This window comes from Manacus candei, unplaced genomic scaffold (assembly GCF_025592945.1).
Source record: "Manacus candei isolate 608988 ecotype Guabito, Panama unplaced genomic scaffold, ASM2559294v1 h1tg000057l, whole genome shotgun sequence".
NCBI lineage: Eukaryota > Metazoa > Chordata > Aves > Passeriformes > Pipridae > Manacus > Manacus candei.
The window spans coordinates 4,711,167-4,732,506 of NW_026138105.1; the positions used below are offsets into that span (position 1 = coordinate 4,711,167).

Here is a 21,340-nt window from a genome sequence, read left to right on the forward strand (position 1 = left end):
TGGGAGGGGGTGTGTGTCACCCCCAGCGTGACTGAGGCTCCAACCTTAGCTGGGAGCTCTGTGGGCATAAAACCTTATGAGTCATCTCTTCTGCTGAGTGTCACCTTCAGATAATCAGCTGCTTTTTGCATGATGTTTCTATAATCTGGTTTTTTTTTTTTTACAACTGCTCACTTACTCAGATGAGTAGTTTTTCGTTCAGCTGCTTAATCGAAGGCAATGTGATCCCTGCAGTTTTCAGTGCTGTACCGTCATCTAGTGGCACAACAGTGTATTTTTCCTGGGCCCTAATACGTGTATTGGAGAGCTTTTTGCCCTGCAGGAATATCTGAATGAATAAAGGTCTTCAGACTTGCTCTTCCATCTCTCTGTATGTTGGGTTTGTCTTGTTCATCCTGGTTTTGTATCAAATATTTAGGTGTAAGACCAACTTCTTACCTCTGCAGTTCATGCCCACAGTACAGAGTGAGGCATCTTCTGTAATTCTTTATTTCAATTGTGAGATTGTGTTTTACTGTTGGTTTTAATTTTATTGTGATATAAAAAATATATTATCCTTCCTTTCCTAATGCATATCTCTGAAACAAATTTTTAACCTTTATTTTTGCTTACATTGACACAAAGCTTTATAAACCAGTGTTTTGGCTAAATAAAAGTTAGATTTTAAAGAAATGGTAAGCAAACATTATTTTTAATAGCAAAAAGGTATATTGATTTCCAGTAAGAATGCTGACTTGTAAATCTGATAAAAATAAATGACTTAGCTGAAAGTTCTCTGTATTTTGAGTTAGTATTTCGAGAGGTTCATTCACAAATACTGTTTTGTTGCTTTTAGTTGCTGATGCATGGTCAAAATGAGTGGATTAGGAGAAAACTCCTTGGATAGCTTGACCAACGAGTCGAGGAAGCGCAAGCCACTGCCCTGTGATACACCAGGTGCAAGGTGGGTTTATGTGGAACTTCCTCAGTTTCAAATGAGTTTTTAAAAAACATTTTTCAAGCTTTCGTTGCAATTTAGAGTTATTTCTATCTGAGGAATTTGTTCAGTTGAAAACTTCTTCTCCTGGGAAGGTAGGTCACTTTACTGTTGTGTGGAGGTGAACTATGCTTTATAATTAGACTCTTGTGGAAATTTTAATAGAGTGAACATGTCTTAGAATGGCTCATACATCATCTAGTTCCAGTTCCCCTAGTTCCCCTTTCCACTAGAAAAGGAATCCCTGTTCAAAGCTGTGATTGCAAGGAATAAAAATAAAAACTTCTCGCTTCACAGGAATTTTAAAGGCATTGTCTTGTATCTGGTGATGGATTTGACAGACCTTATTTCAGGTGGTTACATTCAGCACAGAGTTCTGCAAGAGGCTGAGCTCTTTTTTTCTTTGTTTGTACTTGTGTTTCTTTGCAAGTTCATCTCAAATTCTGGCATTCTGTGTTACCTTCCGGCCCCTCACCCTGCTCTGGCAGATATTGGTGGCTGAGGGACAGTTTTCTGTTCCCCTCAAACCTCATTGCTCTCCACCACGTTAAGTGTTCTGTGTTATCCTCTCATGTTCTTCTTCCCAGAGAGTATTAATTCATATTAAATTTGTCTTCAGTTTCTCCAAGGTCTCAGGCATTGTGTGTACTCATATTTGTCCCTTATAGATACATCCCCACTGTCCCAGGCCATTTACCTTCATCATAAAACAAATTGTGTGCGAGATCCTTAGATTCTTCCACCATATCCCAGTGTCTCTTTATGAGAATCCTCCATTCCAGTTTCTTTTTCCCTTTCTCCAGTGTCTGTCTGTCCCCACTCAGGAATTCTGTTTTTCAGATTGTCACCCTTCATTAGCTTTCTTTATCTTTCCAGCTCCTGCTTTGTCATGTATTTGTTTCCTCCAGTATTGGTCCATGAATACTTTCCAAACTCTTTCACTTGGTTTCTTCTCAAAGAACATTCACTCTCTTTTGATTACCTTGGTGTGTCCATTCCTGTCCCTTCCCTGAGTCCCTCTTTTCCTGCTCCTGCTGTACTCTGTGTGTAACATTTCTCCCTGTTGATTTAGGCTGGACACAATGTCTTTGCTCAGCACATTAACCCGTGTAGGAAAAGGAATTTCAAAGAGAGACTTTATCCAGCAACATTAGGTTGTCTAGGATTCTGCTTTTCCTGGATGTTGAGATGGCATTTTTGTCCTGATGCCTAGAAATTTCTGAAGTATCACCTTCTGTAGTCATCTCTTTGCAAGCAAACTGAATAGAATATTAATCTTTAATAGAATATTAAAATTCTGTTTCATTTGTCTAAAAATTTTTAAGCAACTCTAAAGCAGCTTCTAAGATTAAAATACACTTTCTGCATGAGTGCTACAATTTTATAACAGGTAATTGCTCTTTTCATTTAATTTGACAATAGAGAAAACACAGGAGGATTTTTTTTTTTGGAGGGGGGTGAATAGCTTTCTTATATCCCCTTAAGGTAAATTTGTGCTTAAAATTCTGTAAAAAAAAGGCAAACCAGATACAAAACCCAAACCAAAGAACAAACACACACAGACCTTTCACAATTCCTGTTTGCTGGAAGAATAAGAACTGCCTGGGTTTAAGGGGTGGGTGTGACATGGAGTACATTGAAGTTCACAGAGTGAGCCCAGGTTTTGTTTGGGGTGGTATGTAAACACGTGAAACAATGTTTTTGATTCCCAGTCTGACCTGCAGTGGTGAGAAGCGGCGGCGTGAGCAGGAAAGCAAATACATTGAGGAACTGGCTGAGCTGATCTCTGCTAATCTGAGCGACATCGACAACTTCAATGTCAAACCAGACAAATGTGCTATTTTAAAAGAAACTGTGAGGCAGATTCGACAGATAAAAGACCAAGGTACAGTCCTCTACTCAGTCAAAATAAACAATTCAATTTTCTTGTGATTCTTTTCTTGAAGCAGTTGTTATTTGGGAAGTTGAGCAATGGTCTTCACAATAGCATATAACCGAGCAAGTCTTCGGACTTTGACTTGAAGCAAACCTTAAATATGTCTGGAATGATTTTCAGGTTCAAAGTACTCAAGTGTTTATCATCACTTTTTCTTATGAATAAGGTTTTAAAACTTTGTATGGCCTTTCTTACCAGTTTCCTGGAAATACTAGAAAAGCTTAAGCTAGTGCATGGACAAGGTAAAAAAAAGCAGATAGTACTGTACCATCTGCTTGTACAATATCCCAAATAGCCACTGATATGCAGAATACATGCTGTTGCCTTTCACTTCAAGGAAATTTATGCTTTTCTTATAGGGTAAACCTCCAACCAGAGATAGTGACTTTTATTGCCATTTTTTCCTGTTATGTTTTCTCATGCTGTTTATGACACCTTTCCTAAATGATAAGTATTGGATGCCTCTATATATTTAAAACACATCTAGATTGAGATCAAATAATTAATTAGTGTGGTTGACTGTGTTCAGTATAGAGTCAAGTCAACGAAGGAGGAAACAGCAGTGCATCATACCTTGGTAATTTTCTGTCAACTGGGGTAAACCTAAGTGGTATAATATGTTTTTTTAATGAACAGGTGTACACAAAACCTGTGTTTTGAAATGTAGAGCAAGGGGTATGTGTAATTTTGTTGTCTTTTTTTTAAACACCACCCCACCCACGGCACCACCTCCAATGTCTGTAGCCTCCCATGTGCCATTTGGGCAGTAAAGTATTAAAAAAACAAGTATCCTACAATGTATTTTACCTTGCCACATCTTACAAAGACATGTTAGAACGATTATAAAAATTCATCTTCTGTTTTTAAGGTTTTTGTAGTGTCATCTCATGTGTTCTAATGCTTCATTACAGAGTTGAGTACATGATAGTCTTCCCATAGGATGTTGCACTCCTCTTGTGGCCCTCTTAGCCAGCCAGCAAATACCACAAAACAAAGCTTACTTTTTATTTTCTGTAATGCTGCTGGATTCCCATTCCACCTTCCCCTGCACTCAATTAATTTAGGATATTTTGATTCCTAAAATATGGTTTATTACATGCACACACATATGTGTACATAACACACACATCTACTAACATGAGTCAAAGCCTTTTAGTAGAACAGTGGGGTGGCATCTCAAGACTGTGCCCACTGCTGATGAGATGATAAAATCTGACTTGTAATATTAAAATTGGAGCCTTCCTGTGAAATGTTCCTGTACTGAAATGTATCCTTTGGGTTTCAGGAAAAGCAGTTTCTAATGATGATGATGTTCAGAAAGCTGATGTATCTTCTACTGGTCAAGGAGTTATTGACAAGGATTCACTGGGGCCTCTTTTGTTACAGGCAAGTACAAATTCAGCCCTTGTAAATCCCTGTGGAACCAAATACTTAAGGCAGGTGAAAATGCTCCAATAAAACATGCAATCCTATAGTAAGAAATAGTATGCCAGAACTATACAGGCTTGTATTTGAAAGGGTCAGGAATAAAATCTACAATGTTTTCTTAATTTTGCTGGAATTCTCTGTAGAAGGAAATAGAAGAATAGTCTTTGGCTTTTTCTTATATTCTTGTGCTTTGCTTTCTCCAGCAGTCATTAGCAAATTACTGCTGAAACAGGGATTGTTAATACAAAGAGTATTTTACTTTTTTTAGGGGAAAGACATTAAATGGATGGAGTTTTGGGGAGGTTTGTTGTGTGTATTGGTGTTCATGTTACTAAATTATGAAGCATTTTAAATGAATGTTGCCATCAAGTAAAATAACCTAAGAATCATTGTAAACAAAGGTACAGAGCAGATACCCTTTCTCTATGCCTAGAAAACCAATCCTGTATTTACAAATGGAATAAAAAACATTTTGAAACTTAATTGTTCCACATAGACATGGAATTTTTCTTTCAGTCAAGAAAATACAGTATTTTAATATGTGGTTAGACCCTCCTCTTTTATCACTTGCTGGTGGAAATGTCTTCATATTAATGACTTACTACTTGCTTCTACTGACTTTCTGCTTGTTCCAGCTTGCTAGTTATTGAAGTAATGTTATGAATTCATGATCTGCTGTTCATACAGATCAAGAATGAAGCAAGAAGGCTGGTTATCACTGTGAAAGAGCTTAATGGAATAACAAATGAACAGATTAATTTTTAATATTAGAATTATTCCTTACTAGACACACTTTTCCTCAGAGAATTTAAAACTTCAGCTCTAGCCTTGAAAATAAATGAATGTATTGTAACTTGACATTTCTCACCCGTGTAGTTTTTAAACTAATTTCTGTTCAGAATTAGGCAGTGTGTCTTAAATGATGTGCTGTCATGTTAATATTTAGGCATTGGATGGCTTCCTGTTTGTTGTAAATCGAGATGGGAACATAGTGTTTGTATCAGAAAATGTCACACAGTATCTGCAGTACAAGCAAGAAGATTTGGTTAATACAAGTGTCTATGGGATCTTGCATGAAGAGGACCGGAAAGACTTTCTTAAAAACTTACCTAAATCTTCAGGTAATAAAAGTTGATTTGTAGTACATTAGTAGGCTTTTTGAAAACAATCAGAGAAGAAAAAAAGACCTTGTAATGGATAACCTTTCAAAACAGATCACTTGTGCAAAGAATATTTGACTGCAAAAATACCTTTTGTATGTGTTTTTACCACAGCATACCACCACAAATAAATGTGCTGGAAATTCACACTGTACTTTAGCCTTTGCATTTTGCTTACCTGTAACTTAAAAAACAGGAACACGTTTCCTTATGTCACAAGGTTAGCTGAAGGAACTGCTTGTTTTTAAAATATATAAATGACTTCTCAGCTCTCCCTCAAGTGACTGAAAGTGTCACGTGAAAGAGTATTTTTTTACTTAGTTCTCAATACTACTGTTTTGTACCTGTAATCTGGGAACAGGGTATCTAAATTTTTTTCTGAAAATCTCTCTGAATTCTTCCTGTGTCCTTTGAAGTCAATGGAGTGGCTTGGAGCAGTGAAACCCCCAGGCAGAAGAGTCACACATTCAACTGCCGGATGATGGTGAAAAGCTGCCATGAGCTTTTGGAAGATGTGGGCAGCCACCAGGATGGACGGCAGAGATATGAAACTATGCAGTGCTTTGCTTTGTCACAGCCAAGAGCTATGATGGAAGAGGGGGAAGGTAGGAAATTTTGTGTAATTACTGTGCACAGAAGCAATTTCTGTGCAAAGCTCTTCTGTGTCTGGGACGTGTTATGAAATCTGTAGCTTTTGCAGTTCACCTTTAAGAATGCAATGACTTTAATTCTTACTGTCTGTACTACCATTTTAACAACAAACAAGCTATTTTATTAGATACTTCAGTAGAGTAAAACAGGTGAGAAATGAAAGAAGAAAAAAAACCCATTCTTTTCTAAATACAGATTTGCAGTCCTGCATGATTTGTGTGGCGCGTCGTATCACAACTGCAGAGAGGGTGTTTTCAACAAATCCAGAGAGCTTTATTACAAGACATGATCTCTCAGGTAGGAAGTGTACCCAGGATGAAGGTATGAAGGGGTCTTCTTTGTCAGTGTGCTCTTGTTTTAAATAAATGGAGTATGTAGGTAAATTGTGTCTCTGTAATGACAGAATTCATATCGAGAATTCCCAACTGGTTTTTGCAATATACCATTGTTGGCAGTGGGATGTAGTAAAAACTGTGGGGTGCATTTTCTTCCCTGTGCTGTTGTTTGGTAGCTTGGTAAAAAGCATTACTTATGTTTTAATTTGGCAGCATTTCAAATGGTTGCCACTGTGCTTTCCTTTGCACGTTAGAAATATTTAAAATCATAACTGAAACGAATGGAAGTTCTTTAGAATGTCTGTATTTTTATACAGTACATGAGCTAGTGTTTAAAGTGGTTTATGTGGTTTAAATTGAAGTGGTTACATAATCAAGTTGGGGCTTTTTCAGATGCCAGTTTGTGTTTATGATGTTCATTTGTGGGTGTAGTTGGTCGGTATTTTTGAAAATTTTACTTTTTGTGCATCCCTTGGGTGCCTGTAACCAGAGACTAAGGTTACTGTTTTCTAAAGCTCTGGCATTGACCTGTGTGGATTAACTTCCTGTTATTCAGTTATATAAACCCCTTTGAATATTGATGTTTTCCAGCAAACAGCATCATATTCTCCTATGACAGATAATTCATAAATTTAAACTCCACGTGCTCAGAATTCGGTGATTTATAGGGGGATTTTGGAACCTTATGAAAGGTACCACGTTTATACAAAACTCATAAAGAGTTTAACTTGTGTATTTTCCTTCCTGTTAAGGCAAACTTGTCAACATTGATACAAACTCCTTACGATCTTCCATGAGGCCTGGCTTTGAAGACATAATTCGTCGCTGTATCCAGAGGTTTTTGTGCCACAACGACGGGCAGTCGTGGTCAAACAAACGCCACTATCACGAAGGTAAAAATCACTGTACCATGTTTGGTTGTACTGCTTCCCCTGGGGGCTGCATCTTTTCCAGCAAAACAAAAATGCTGAATTCTGCCTGTGTTCTTTTTTTTTTCGTAGCTAGTGTTAATTGCAGTGATTCATTTCCACACTGAAGGAGGGGGCCCTTTTGAGAACTAGAAATTCTGATGCAAGTTATTTTGGGTTTTTAATGTGTTTGTTTCATGGAAAATATCAGATACATAATCTGGGGGCCTGCAGTAAGCTGTTTTTCCACAGATTGACACAGCAGTGACAGGGACAGCTATATTTCTGTGATAATATGCCATCTTCAATTATCATTAGCTTGGTTTTTTTTTTGCTTAATGTTAATTTGCCTTTATTTTAATTCACCCTTTCTTTTGTTAAACAGTCACTCTCTAAAAACCATAACAGTTGTGTTGATGCCTTTTTCTTATTCAAGACAAAAGGGTTTAAAATATTTTCAGTGTTCCAGTGTTACATATTTTGTAATGCTAATTTGATAACCTTGATAGGTAAGTGAAGTACAGCCACGGTCTTCAGTAAGAAAGATGGTGTTTTTTAAGTATTCTGAACTCTAGTCTTTTTGAAGGATTTACAAAGGCATTCAAGTAGAGGGGATATTAAATAAAGAGAAACTCACACTGGCAAAAACTGGAGTTGCCATTCCCATTGGAAGTACTTCAACATAACTGATTTAATAAATCCTAAATTAAAAAGAAGTCTGTAGCCCAGTTAAAAGCAGTGCTTTCCACAATTTTTTGACAGAAACAAAACTTTTAAACTTAGAAATACTTCCCCAAGCAGGAGCCATGGAAACCTATAACCTGGCCTTGAAAGTCTGTTAACAAATATAGAACTTTGCCAGTTGTGTCTGGTGAGCACAAAATACTTCAGCACCAAAATAATCTTGTTTGCTTTTATCTTACCTCTACTAATTTAGGAGAAATTGTGGAATACTTCCTTTTTCTTAATATGTGTTTTTAGTCTGTTTATTTATTTGTTTGTTTTTAAAGTTTCATGTTATGGGGGTTTTCTTTAATCTTCCGCAAATGAAGGATATTATGTTAAAAATATGTTAGAAGGCATATTAATAATTCTTAGGGATTTAAATACGAGCTAAATTTGTATATTCCCTTTACAGCTTATACACAGGGTCATGCTGAAACCCCGTTGTATCGGTTTTCTTTAGCTGATGGGACCATAGTGACAGCACAAACCAAGAGTAAACTGTTCCGAAATCCTGTCACCAACGACCGCCATGGCTTTGTCTCTACCCACTTCCTCCAAAGGTGAAATCAGTGCTAGCTGTTCATCATTTAAGTGTCATAGTTCTTAAAAATATGTCTGACCTTGAAGATACTTGAGAAAAAATATTGTGTCTGATTAAAACTCAAACGGAGGGGGAATAACTTGGAAAACAGAGTTGCACAGCATACAAATAAATGTGTGAACCTGACACAGTCCCTATGTGCCAGAAAGGCAGTCAGTCAGAAGAGAAGGGTTTTTTTCTCAGTACCCACATGTAGCCTGTATCATGTATCCATTATTCTTTTGGGATAACATATTGATGGAACACTGAAAGCAGAAATCCTCAGTCACATGCTTTGTTTTACTCTTTTTAATTGCAGGGCAATTAAAAAGACAACAAAACACCTTCAGGTGCATCATTCATGACTCAAAGTGAACTGTACCTTAAATAGCACTTCCTGTGACCTGTTCTTGCTGATTACAGGAATGATTGAAGTGTCACTCTGGAGGGAATCTGTCTGCCTCTGACATTAGAGTGCCTCCAGATGCTGAAAAATTAGTACCTGAGGTGGTTCAGGACATCATTAGTGTGCACAGTAGAATGGTGTCAGGCACTGACTCAGGAAGGGAGTAAAAGAAAGATGATCTTTAAATTGATAAATCTGACTAATGACTGTTGATTAAAGCCTTTTGAAGCAGTGATACTGTATGTACTTATAACTCAAATCACCTAAAGGACCAAGCATTTCTGTAATGAATAAGTGAGTGGCACAGCTTAGTTCTGCTTTTGTGGAAGCTCAAATTCTCACTGCTCTTTTTGAAAAAAATATTTGGAAGATTATTTAATAATGTCTTTGTAACACTTGATTCCAAATAAGGTTTTAATTTGTTTTCTTGGGATTTCTGGGGATGTTGTTGAATTTACAGAGAACAAAATGGATATCGGCCAAATCCTAATTCCGTTGGGCAAAACATCAGAACACCTGTGGCTGGAAACACAAATTCTGTTGGTGGTCTTATGAACATGTCACCTGGTCAAGGCATGCCAGTGCAGAACAGGAACTATGGTATGGGAGATCCCAATGCAGTGGGTCAGCTCAGCAGCACTCGATATGGAGGCCCTGGGAATATGGGGCCAGTGAGCTCTGGCCCTGGAATGCAATCCTCTGCTTATCAGAACAACAGCTACGGGTTAAATATAAACAGCCCACCACATGGTAGTCCTGGGTTAACTTCCAACCAACAGAATCTGATGATATCTCCTAGAAATCGAGGGAGTCCAAAAATGAGTTCACACCAGTATTCACCAGTTACAGGTATTTTATTTTTGCTGTAAGCTCTTCTTTTTTAAGCTGTCTTTTATCGCTGAGTCTCGTCGTTCATCCTTTTTAACAGTTCTTTGTGACTCTGTATGTGTTACTGAAATGTGGTTTACCTGATTTCATGGTAAAAACGTATTTTAAAATTATTAACTCAGTGTGACAGTCATACATAATCCAAAGGAAAAGTAGATCTGGGCAGTACTGTAACGTAATGAGTGTGATCTCTGTCATGTGATACAGGTATGCACTCACCAATGGGATCTGCCAGCAACACAAGCAACAGCACTTTCTCTAGCAGCTCTCTCAGTGCTCTGCAAGCCATTAGTGAGGGTGTTGGAAATTCCCTTTTATCAACACTTTCCTCACCGGGTCCAAAACTGGATAATTCCCCAAACATGAGCGTAACTCCGCAAAGTAAAACAAGTACCCAGGACTCCAAAAGCCCTTCTGCTTTGTATTGTGAACAAAACCAAGTGGAAAGTTCCGTCTGCCAGTCAAACAGCAGGGATCTCCTTAGTGAAAAAGAGAGTAAAGAGGGAAATCTGGAGGCATCTGAAAGTCAGAGAGGACCGTCTGAGAGCAAGGGGCATAAAAAACTCCTTCAGCTGCTCACGTGCTCCTCAGACGAAAGAGGACATTCTACAGCATCAAACTCACCTTTAGACTCAAATTGTAAAGAGCCTTCTACCAGTGTTACCAGTCCTTCAGGAGTTTCCTCATCAACATCTGGAGGGGTGTCTTCCTCCTCCAACGTGCACGGGTCGCTCCTGCAAGAGAAGCACAGGATTTTACATAAATTGCTGCAGAATGGCAATTCTCCAGCAGAGGTGGCCAAGATCACAGCTGAAGCTACTGGTAAAGACACGTATCATGAGGCTGGTAACACAACCTCCTGTGGAGAAGGCACTGTCAAACAGGAACAATTGAGCCCAAAGAAGAAGGAAAACAATGCTTTACTAAGATACCTGTTAGATAAAGATGATGTTAAGGACCCGCTTTCCAAAGAGTTGAAACCTAAAGTAGAAAGTGTGGATAATAAGATGGGACAGTGCACTAGTTCTACAATTCCTACTTCTAGTCAAGAGAAAGAGATGAAAATAAAAATGGAGCCAGCAGAGGAGGTACAGTATAATGTAAAATGATGGCAGTGAGCTAACTGATATTTAATTATTACAGTGAATGGCTAAATATAGGACACTTCTTGTGTAAACATTTCTAATAAAGTTGTGTGCAAATGAAACAGTGCACTCAGGTTTCATTGTAAATAAAAAAGCACAAAGAGAAGTACAGGATATGTATATATAAACAAATCTGGTCTACTGAAGTCGTGGATTAATGTTATCTTTGAGGTATGGTATGATTAAGGTAATATTAACAAATTATTCCTTGAAATCAGATCTTTAACATTGCTATTTCACATTGCTATTTCACATAGCACATGTTTGGTTTTATGGCTTATTTTATTAAATGGAGCTGTAACTGCCTGTGTAATTAGTTGGCAATACAACAGCAAAAGATAAAATGTGATTTCATTTTGAAAATATAAACAGTACACAAAAATATGTAATACTTAAAATAGCTATGATTTGGTTTAGTTTATTCATTGGTTTTAGCACTCTTTTTTTCTCCTTAAGTGAGGTAATATGTTATCCCAAATACTTACATATATTCAGCATTCAAATAAATATATACCTGTTAATTTGTTTCAGTGTTTCTAGAGTCAGAATTCCAAGAAATGTCATGATACAGAAAACTGTAGCACCATCCAACAACTATTCTGAAACTACAAGTGTGACTAAGAAGTCAGTTAGGGACAGCTGTTCTTAAAATTATAGTCTGTGTATAATATTTTTGTATTTAAGTCCTAAGTCAGATTTGGAACCTCTTCAAAGTGAGCAGTACTGGTCAGTATGGCATTTACTGAAAACATGTTGATATCTTAGAACTTTGGATTTCCCAAGTAATAAGAAATATGTAAATAAATTATGCACAGTTTTTATATTAGCTAATGGCTGACTATAAATGGAACACCTTATAACATTTTTTTGAATACCACTTCTGGAAAAGTCACAACTGTGCAATAGTACCCAACGTGTAGTGTCAGTCCTTGCTCCTGAGATCTAATTAAGGTATTCAGAGAAGCTGTTTTTGTAAAGATGTGAATCCACTATATGTGAATTCTTTTTCTATGACCAGAAAAACCTGTAGGTAATTTCCATGTGTTGTCATGTTTGCCAGTAATGAAATTAGGCTTTCTGTGTGTGACAGATACGTTATTTATCACTGATAATACACATTCTGGATGCTGTTGGCTGTCATTAGTGTTTTTATCTTTGTAGTTTCTCATGACTGAAATGTTTATATTCAGAGGGGCTTTTCATTTTAGTTATGTGGTCCTCCAGTTTCTCCTAATTCTCAAAATTAGCTGAGCAAAATACTCTAAAAACCAAATGTAGCTAAATGGTATCTGAAGCTCTCTGGAAATTGAGATCCAGCTCAAGGTAACGTCAGTGAATTAAAACATTTGTCTCCCAGTTACATCTTTTAGGATTAGCAAGGAGCTGAATAAAACCTGAAGGATGGCCATATAAGAATAAATAACCTTGGTGTTTTACTGCATCATTTTCAGATGAATGGAGACTTGGATAATTTGGATGCAATTCTAGGTGATCTGACTAGTTCAGAGTTTTACAACAATGCTATGTCTGCCAATGGAAATAACCTTGGAACAAAGCAAGCATTATTTCAAGGAAATGCCTTATTGGGTAAGGAATTGAATATCACTTTGGTTTTAAAGTTAGGGTTTTCTTCTTACCTGATGTAAACATCCTCAAGTCCTTAGAGAACACTTTCTTCATCTCCTGTATCTTCAAGGAGAAACATAATGCAAAATGTCTAATTATGCTTTCCCAGGCTATTTTGTGCACTATTAGCTGACTTGGCAGCACTCACCTGCTATATACACAAGGAATAACATTCAGTTCCTTGTTTTATGGTTTATTCTGGGTTTGTCTAATGTAGATTTCTCAGAGACAAGTCATCAGGAAAAATGTTTTGCGAGTTGTAAATTAAAATTGAGACTTTTTATCCCTTGTAGATGTCTAGAGATATAATATGGAATTGATGGCAAGCTTCTAATTTCCCTCTTATTCTTTGTGATAATTCTTCTTGTGGGTTAGTTGTCCATACTGTGCTCTGAACACACCACCTCTGGATTCAAGCTGTTCCAAACAGAACCATTGGTTTCTGTCTTCATGTCAGAGTTACCCAAAGCCTGTGTGTATATATATATATATGAAGGAGTCTGTAATACTAGTGTGTTTCAAAGTGTTAAAAACATGGTTCATTACGGAACTTAAATTAAAATGATCTCTTTTTTTGTCTAGGACCAAAGGGAACTACTGTAAAATATCCTAACTATTTTTCAAAATGTGATTTTTGTAGTGAGAACATAAGCAAAATAACTATTCCTGGCTTGCTTAAGATCAAATATATGTGCCCATAAATAGATCAGACTAATTTATTGAAGTCATTAATGGCACTTTCTATTTAAAATTACAGTTCCATGCATCTTTTAATTCTTTCACAGGTGTGAAGAGTTCCCAGTCTGTGCAGACTGCTCGGCCTCCTTTTAACAGAGCCATGTCTTTAGACAGCCCTGTGGGCTCGAGCTCTTCCGTGAGGAATGTCAATGCATTCTCCATGTTACAAAAGCAAAACTTGATGGGTGGAAGTCCAAGAATGATTGAAAACCAAGAAAATTTTGGAGCAAATCTGGGTTTGTTGATTGTCTACTAGTAGATCTCATTGTAAAGGAAAAAGCTTTTATGTCTAAAAAGGTTTCAAGATTATAATATGAGTTTTGGTTAGAAGAAATCTTAATGTTAAAGAATGTTAATCTTACCATCAACATATTAATAATTCTTAATTATTATCCTAGCTTAAATTATAAGAAAATAACTATTTACTACCTGGGTATCATTAACTTTACTTTTATTAAGTAGTTAAACTGTTTTTTACTATTTTGAGTCTTCAATGTATGTTTTTGATGTATAGAAGCAGGTACAAGTCACAATGGTAAGTTAAGTCATTATGACCTTTAAATATAGCTCATAGGTCATTTAAATAGACTCATATAGGTTTTTGGTGATTTAAAACTTGGCATGGCTAGCTTTAGATGCTTTTTTAGGAGTTCAGTGAATTGCTCTGTCATTGGCAGGTGCACTTGTTGCTGAAATAACAATTCCTAACCCAAAATACGCCTAGATGACAAATCCCTGCATTTCCCACTCTCCATTACAGCAGCTGCTCCCAACAGGAACGTGGCCATGAATCAGCATCAGCCCGACTGGGGTTTGCCCAACTCCAAGGGGAGCAGGTTGGACCCCGCAGGCTCTGCCGGGCTGTTGAGGGCAGGCCCCGAGTTCAGCCCCGCGGCGCTGCCCCGGCCCGCGGCCGGCTCTGGGGCTCTGCCCCTGCGCTCCCACAGCCTGCCCGCCTCCAGGCCAGGCCTGCAGCAGCCCATGATCCACATGAGTAAGTTCTGCACTTCTTATTGTCCTGCTCACTGCTTTCTTAGTTAGCATTCATCATAAGAATCTTCTCGATTTTGGTAGAGCGCTGTATTTTCATCAAAAGGCTTTTGAAGGTAAAGGCTGTTGTTGTTCCCTGACTGTGACATTCAGTGACTTTTTGGCAGGTTTGTTATCTTCTGGTGTTGTCTGTGTGAGTCTCCAGATTTTGGGGAGATAATTTCTGTGTATTTTTTTCAGTGCAGTGCTTCTCTGCTGAATTCCAGGAACTAAATGGCATCTGCGATTCTATACGTGAAGATATTAATTGAATTCATCATACTCGACATAGATGCCTTTTTTTTTTGCTGTTAACTTCTTGGTAGTCAGTGGTTTTTAAAGTTTTTTTCTCAAGTATTTCAAAATTCTTCTCACATGGAGTAGCCAAATTTCATAGGAAACCGCATCACAAATACAGTTTCTCTTCAAAGTATTCAAGTTTGCATGAGAGAAAATAAGCTGCGTGTCTAAAATGTGAACAGAGCCTTGAAGCCTGTGTGGTTTTTTTGTTCTGTATCTCTAACAAAGGTTTACCCTAGAGCTGAAATTTTCCAGTCTACTGTGCCAATACTGGTATGCCCCAAAATGGCCAAAATAGCATTTCTTCCTTTCCATTTTTATCATGGAAGGCTCTTACCAATTCTCTTACTGTTTCAATGCAACATGTCATTATAAGGTTAAATCAGGGAGAAATTTGTGCAGTGCTGACTGAGTCAGAATTCTTAGCTCAGCTTCCTAGAAATGGTTATTGCCAGGTGATTCCTACAGATACTGGGAAATAATGGGTTGACATAAACTCTCCTATGTAGCTCTGTGTGTCTAGATAGAGGTAAAGTAAAGAGCAAAATGTTATGTACTTACTGTTTCTTTTGATTTTCACTTTGTATTGGAATTTAAAATGCCAGATATTGATGTCAATATGACAATGTATATTTGCTGGTACCCAGATGTCATTGGCCAGAAGTTTCTAATTTTTTTTTCATGCTATGTGCTGTATCTATAAGATTCTGATTTGAGGGGCTAAAGGACTAGAAACAGGAGTTATGCTCTGACAGGGCAGCAGCTTTAGATCACTGTCTGTCATATTTAAATCTGTGGTCTATTATATTTCTGAAATGATGTTGAGTGTGAGTTTATGTGTGTATACACTGTAAAACATGCTCATGGAAAGCTCATGAAGCTGCTTGACAATCTGCATGATCATCCTCAATGCTTTCTCTGAACACCAGCAGAGCAAGATGACACCTTCAGTTTTTAAAAAACCCACAAATGTTTTACCTCACAGGGCCAAATGAGATAAACATTGGCATGGCAGGGAATCCCTATGGACAGCCTGGACCTTCTAACCAGCCTGGATTGTGGCCTGACAACGTGCTGTCCGTGGAGCAGGCACGGGGTTCACAGAACAGGTAGATTTGGGGAAGGTTTTAAGATAAATTTTAAATACAGCTGTTCACTGTTTGTCAGAAGAATTTAAGACCTGGAAAAAAATTTGTGTAGCATACACAGTGGGGATAACAGATGGGAGTCAGAATCTGTTTCCATTTCTGCTGCTGATACGAAACTGGGTATCTTTTACTCCAGCTCCACAAAAGGCATTGTTAATAAAATGAATCAATCCCTGAGTTGGGAGGCATGGAGAAAAGAGATGGGAAAATCTGAAATTATATCTCTGTGGCACATGGCAGAAGCCAGGAGAAAACAGAATTTACCTGTGTTCAAGGATACCTGGAAGGTGACTGGACATTTTAGAACCTAAATTTCGGACTGAAGTTGATAAGTCTTACTTCAGTCTTCTGGTGGTTATAGTACTTAAATCATCTCCAGGTCAATATGTTATATAAAAACTGTGGGTTTGGTTGTAGTGGTCGTAATGAATTTCTTCACTGGTGGTCAGGCATTGGAAGGGGCTGCCCTGGGAAGTGGTGGGGTCTCATCCCTGGAGGTGTCCAAGGAAAGACTGGACGTGGCACTCAGTGCTCTGGGCTGGGGGACAAGGTGGGGATTGGGCACAGCTTGGACTGGGTGATCTTGAAGGTCTTTTCCAGTCTTAATGATTCTATGATTTTAATGTTTTTATATTTATAGACAGCTAGTTAGAAACTCTTTGGATGACCTCTTATGTTCAGCTCCAAATATGGAAGGCCAGAATGATGAAAGGGCACTTTTGGATCAGCTGCACACATTGCTGAGTAACACAGATGTCACAGGGCTGGAAGAAATCGACAGAGCATTAGGAATTCCTGATCTTGTAAGCCAAGTAAGTAAAGAGAGATTTTGGCCATTTATTTTCCAAAATCCTATATTCTTTTGTTCCTTGAAAAGGAAGTGAAGAGGGCCTTCTCACTCCCTCTCCTCGCTTCCTCATCCTCATTTTCCTACATCTGCTGTTGGAAACCTCTACACTGAGTAATGATTTTCATTGGAGAAGCTCAGTATGGATTAAACTTCTTGTGCATTACAAGGAAGATAAATGGCATACTCGTGTAGAAGTTTATTGTATCATGCCTTGGTGTATAGAGGTGTTTTTTGGGTGTAATTCATTATAATTCTATAAGCTGGGAATTGTGTTGGGGTTTTATTAGTAAACTGTTGTCAGCTGAGCTTACATTCTGAAATCTTTGACTGGCAGTGACAGTGTGCTTCCATCTCCTTCAGTTCCAGCTTGAATTTGCATGGCTAGCAAATAGGAAAAAAATGATGAATAATTTGGAACTTGCTAATACACAGAAAATCATTTGTACAAATAGCATTTAAAAGTGTGGAAGGGCTTGACCAATGACACTGATCTGCCTGTGTACACACTGTGCAGCAGAGCTGGTTTAAAAGAAAAGTTATAAATTATTGCTTTTGCTGTTTCATTAGTTTGGAGAGAAAACAGTCCCTGTCCATGCTGTGTTCTACCCAAGAAACTGCTGGTTGTTGTAATATGCTGTGTTAGTTTTATTGCTTCTTTAGGAATTCCTACTTAAAGAATATACTTCTAGTGAAAGCACTTTTGTATCTGTTGAAGGGACAAGCTTTGGAACCCAAACAAGATTCATTTCAAGGTCAGGAATCTTCCGTCATGATTGAGCAGAAGCCTTCGTTATATGGTCAGCCCTATCAAGGGCAAGGGGCAACAATGCCAGGAGGTTTTAGTAACATCCAGGGACAACAGCCATCTTTTAATTCAGTGATGAATCAGATGGGCCAACCAAGCAACTTCCCACTGCAGAGTGTGCATCCCAGGGCCAACGTGATGAGGCCTCGCACCAACACCCCCAAGCAGCTCCGCATGCAGCTCCAGCAGAGGCTTCAGGGCCAGCAGGTAATTCTTTGCTCCTTCAGTCACAACTCCTTCATGTTCCAGAGAGGAATCAGTTGCACATGGAATTGTGTTGCTTCACAAGTGTGATAATGGACATGACAACAGATGATTGAGAGGACAGATCTTTCATTTTGCCAGTGCTTCTCACCAAGTGCCTGATGGCTGTAGGAGTGAAAGAACCTTTATTAGGACAAGTGTTTCTCCATCAGCCTCCCCAGTTACACATTGGATTGGTTCCTGCAGCACACAAGAGTGTTGTGACTTTAAACAGTGCTGTTGAACAATGTAGCTCTGGATGATCTCTTTGTCCATGTTCATTTAGGTATTTTCTTTTGGATGAAAGGTGAGAGGATAGATACAGCCACATAGATGGTAACAGTAGTTTGAAAGCACTGCTTACAAAATTGGTGCATGATTTCAGCAGTGAATTCCCCATGTGGAAATGCAGGCCTGGCATCAAATACAATGTACAAAGAAAACTTGGAAAACTGAGCTATTGCTGTGTGATGTGAAATGGTGGGGTTTGATCCGTGTTCTCTCTGCTTTTCTGTGACGCTAGTTCAGTCTGTGTGGCTTTGGCCTTTTGTCAGGGAGAGGGAAGGAGACAGAATTTTATTATTTTTAGCAAAGCTAGTGGTTATATCCTTTTGCCCAAAACATGATTTGGAACAAATAAATAGTCTTCTCTTTTATTCTTAAAGAGTGCTAATTTCAAGGGAAATAAAAAACCAAACCCCAGTAGTAGTGCCCTGTTTGGAGGGTTTTTCTTTTTTGTGTGTGTTTGAGCTGTTCTGTGGGTACATGAGACAAGGCAAAAATTAACCACTGCACTTCATGGATTCAAGAAGTCTGTAAGTAAACTTTTTTTGCAGGAGTTGCTATTACTTTGTTGAGATACTGTTATTTTCAGGCTAATTCTGCTAAAATGTCTTTTTCCAAGTTTATCAATCAGACCCGTCAGACGCTTGAAATGAAAATGGAAAGTCCAGTCAGTGGAAATACCTCAGCAATGAGACCAGTTATGCAGCCACAGGTGGGATCACAGGTAAGTAATTATTACACTGTTTAGAATTTTGACATTCTTTCATGATTCCACAGCATTCCTCTTTGGTTTTGTCCCCCTGCACAATTAAAAAAAAGGTGGTTTTTCTGCCTCCCTTATTCCCGAGATTGCAGAGAGATTTGTTCATTAGGTCATGTTATCAATTCAGTTTGCCAATAGTTTTCCTATGTAGAATATATCTAATCGACTTTATAATTTGTTTAACACTAATGACAATTTAATGAAAACCTTCGATTAATATTTTGATGACTTTTTTTTGTACTGGCTGTGGGGTTTTCTTAACTTCCTGTTCTCATAATGGATATGCTGGGTCTTAGAAGGAGTGTAGGTGGTTTGATTGACTCTGTCGTGATTTCATTTGTAAAAACATTTTCTAATATGATTTTTCTTCTCTTTGGGGGAGAGCAGCAAGGTTTTCTTAATGCTCAAATGGTGGCTCAGCGTAACAGGGAACTAATAAGTCACCATTTTAGACAACAGAGGATGGCAATGATGATGCAGCAGCAACAGCAACCTCAGGCCTTCAGTCCACCACCAAATGTGACTGCCACAGGAAGCATGGATAGTGCTTTGACAGGCCCTCCAATGGCTCAAGTTCCTCCACAGCAATTCCCCTATCCACCTAATTATGGTACTAGTACTAACATGTTTTGGTTTTGTTTTTTTTTTTCATCTGTCTGGTTTTCTTTTCCCTGTCTTTTATTAACCCCAAACTACCTAAATACCAGTCATTCTGAAAAATGGAATATACTGCTACAAAAAAAGGATGACATTTCCCTTTCCAATCGCTGCAAGAAGATAAACTAAAAGTACAAGGTGATGACAACTGAAGTGTATTGTATCTCCTTTGTTTTAAGGTTTAAGCCAACAACCTGATCCTGCATTTAGCAGAGTATCAAGCCCTCCCAACCCAATGATATCATCAAGAATTGGACCCTCCCAGAATCCTGTGATGCAGCATCCTCAGCCAGCAGCAATGTACCAGTCCTCAGAGATGAAGGGCTGGCCATCAGGAAGCATGGCCAGGAACAGGTGAACTTCCCAGTTACAACCTGCTTCTCAAAAAGTGTCTTTCCTTTTGTTTAAAGCAGAAACTACATTAAATAGCTTGTAGTAGGAAAAGGATTTAGAAGAGGAAAAAATTGCTGTCTTTCTGGTGTCTGTATTATCATTGATCCTGCTCTGCTTAAAGAAATAGAGTGGTTAAGTGTATTTTATGCTTAGCTGCATTGATTCATATTGGACCTCTTGCAGTCTTAGTAACCAGGAGCAACACTCAGTCTTTAAATATTGAAAAAATAACTTGTGGGGAAATACTAAAGTTCAGAATAGTATCACAGTGGATGATACAGCCCTAACAGGAGCCTCCAGAAAGGTTTCACCCAGCACACAGATACTTCTCTGTGTTTCTAAAAATTCAAAATTCCTTTTGGGAGGGAAATTTGTTTCCACACAAAACAGATATTGGGTAGAAACAAGTAAATGTGAAAAGAGTGTTATCTTTCACGTGTTGCCAGCTGGTGCAGGGCAGGGAAGGCAATGTATCAATGTGTAAACTTTTCAGAAGGTTAATTTTATTTGTCCTTTTGTGCCTCAGTTCTTTCCCCCAGCAGCAGTTCAGCCATCAGGGCAATCCAGCAGCCTACAGTATGATGCACATGAATGGCAGCAGTGGCCACATGGGACAGATGAGTATTAATGCCATGCCTATGTCAGGAATGCCCATGGGTCCAGACCAGGTGAGTTGTTCATACAGACTGACAAAAAGATGTTGGCTCTTTCCACTGAGTAGGGGCTCCTTCCATCCATTCCTCTGGCACAGTCCTGCTCTCAGTTATCCTGTTCATATTTACATCTGTGGGACCTGCCAGTTTTATGTGCAAAGAGACACCTTATTATTGATGATATTTAATCCAACCCACGATGCACCTAAGCTGGATGCTGTGAGTAGCTGCTGACTTTTAAACATCATAGGTAGGATCAAGGCTTAGACTGCACAAAGGATGATGAAATACTTCTGAACCTGGAGAAACCCCAGAAAGCCACCCCTGGACATTGTGAAAACCATCTCCAGCAGATGCTGAAAATTATATGTAATAGCTCTTATGAGTCAAGAATCCTGATAGTGTGGGATCCTTCTGGCAGCTGCTGCTGCTGTTACCTTAGAATAGCTTGTGTATGCCTAGCCAGAAACTGTGGGAAATACAGGCCCCTCATTTAGGGGGAAAACGTGCTAATAATAGGCCCTGAAAAGAAAGATGAATTACAAAATATTGCTGCACTCTTTCCACAAAATACCAAGGCATGAGCAACATAATACTGACATAAGCTAAATCTATCCAAGTAAAATGTACCTCATGAAATTTTGTCCAAGGTACCTGAGGAAAATAATCTGAGGACTTCTGGGTGATAAGTAAGGGTTTGGAGGAGTTTGA

At 38.4% G+C, this 21,340-nt stretch overlaps 1 protein-coding gene across 2 annotated transcripts in view; it reads left to right on the forward strand.

Moving 5' to 3' along the window:
- The window catches only part of NCOA3 (nuclear receptor coactivator 3), a 70,891-nt gene that overhangs the window by 46,133 nt on the left and 3,418 nt on the right, over positions 1 to 21,340 (forward strand). Inside the window, exons 4-23 of one of the 2 annotated variants that reach the window (XM_051802719.1) lie at positions 836 to 943; positions 2,701 to 2,861; positions 4,198 to 4,298; positions 5,287 to 5,461; positions 5,917 to 6,105; positions 6,347 to 6,448; positions 7,239 to 7,379; positions 8,533 to 8,680; positions 9,567 to 9,955; positions 10,202 to 11,082; positions 12,591 to 12,726; positions 13,551 to 13,739; positions 14,264 to 14,497; positions 15,818 to 15,941; positions 16,621 to 16,792; positions 17,546 to 17,842; positions 18,783 to 18,887; positions 19,314 to 19,536; positions 19,763 to 19,937; positions 20,503 to 20,644. In XM_051802719.1, the coding sequence (XP_051658679.1) occupies positions 846 to 943; positions 2,701 to 2,861; positions 4,198 to 4,298; positions 5,287 to 5,461; positions 5,917 to 6,105; positions 6,347 to 6,448; positions 7,239 to 7,379; positions 8,533 to 8,680; positions 9,567 to 9,955; positions 10,202 to 11,082; positions 12,591 to 12,726; positions 13,551 to 13,739; positions 14,264 to 14,497; positions 15,818 to 15,941; positions 16,621 to 16,792; positions 17,546 to 17,842; positions 18,783 to 18,887; positions 19,314 to 19,536; positions 19,763 to 19,937; positions 20,503 to 20,644 (4,182 nt within the window). In that variant the 5' untranslated portion in view covers positions 836 to 845. Of the gene's footprint in view, positions 1 to 835; positions 944 to 2,688; positions 2,862 to 4,197; positions 4,299 to 5,286; positions 5,462 to 5,916; positions 6,106 to 6,346; positions 6,449 to 7,238; positions 7,380 to 8,532; positions 8,681 to 9,566; positions 9,956 to 10,201; positions 11,083 to 12,590; positions 12,727 to 13,550; positions 13,740 to 14,263; positions 14,498 to 15,817; positions 15,942 to 16,620; positions 16,793 to 17,545; positions 17,843 to 18,782; positions 18,888 to 19,313; positions 19,537 to 19,762; positions 19,938 to 20,502; positions 20,645 to 21,340 lie in introns of both variants that reach the window. The other variant, XM_051802718.1, reaches the window with a different exon arrangement.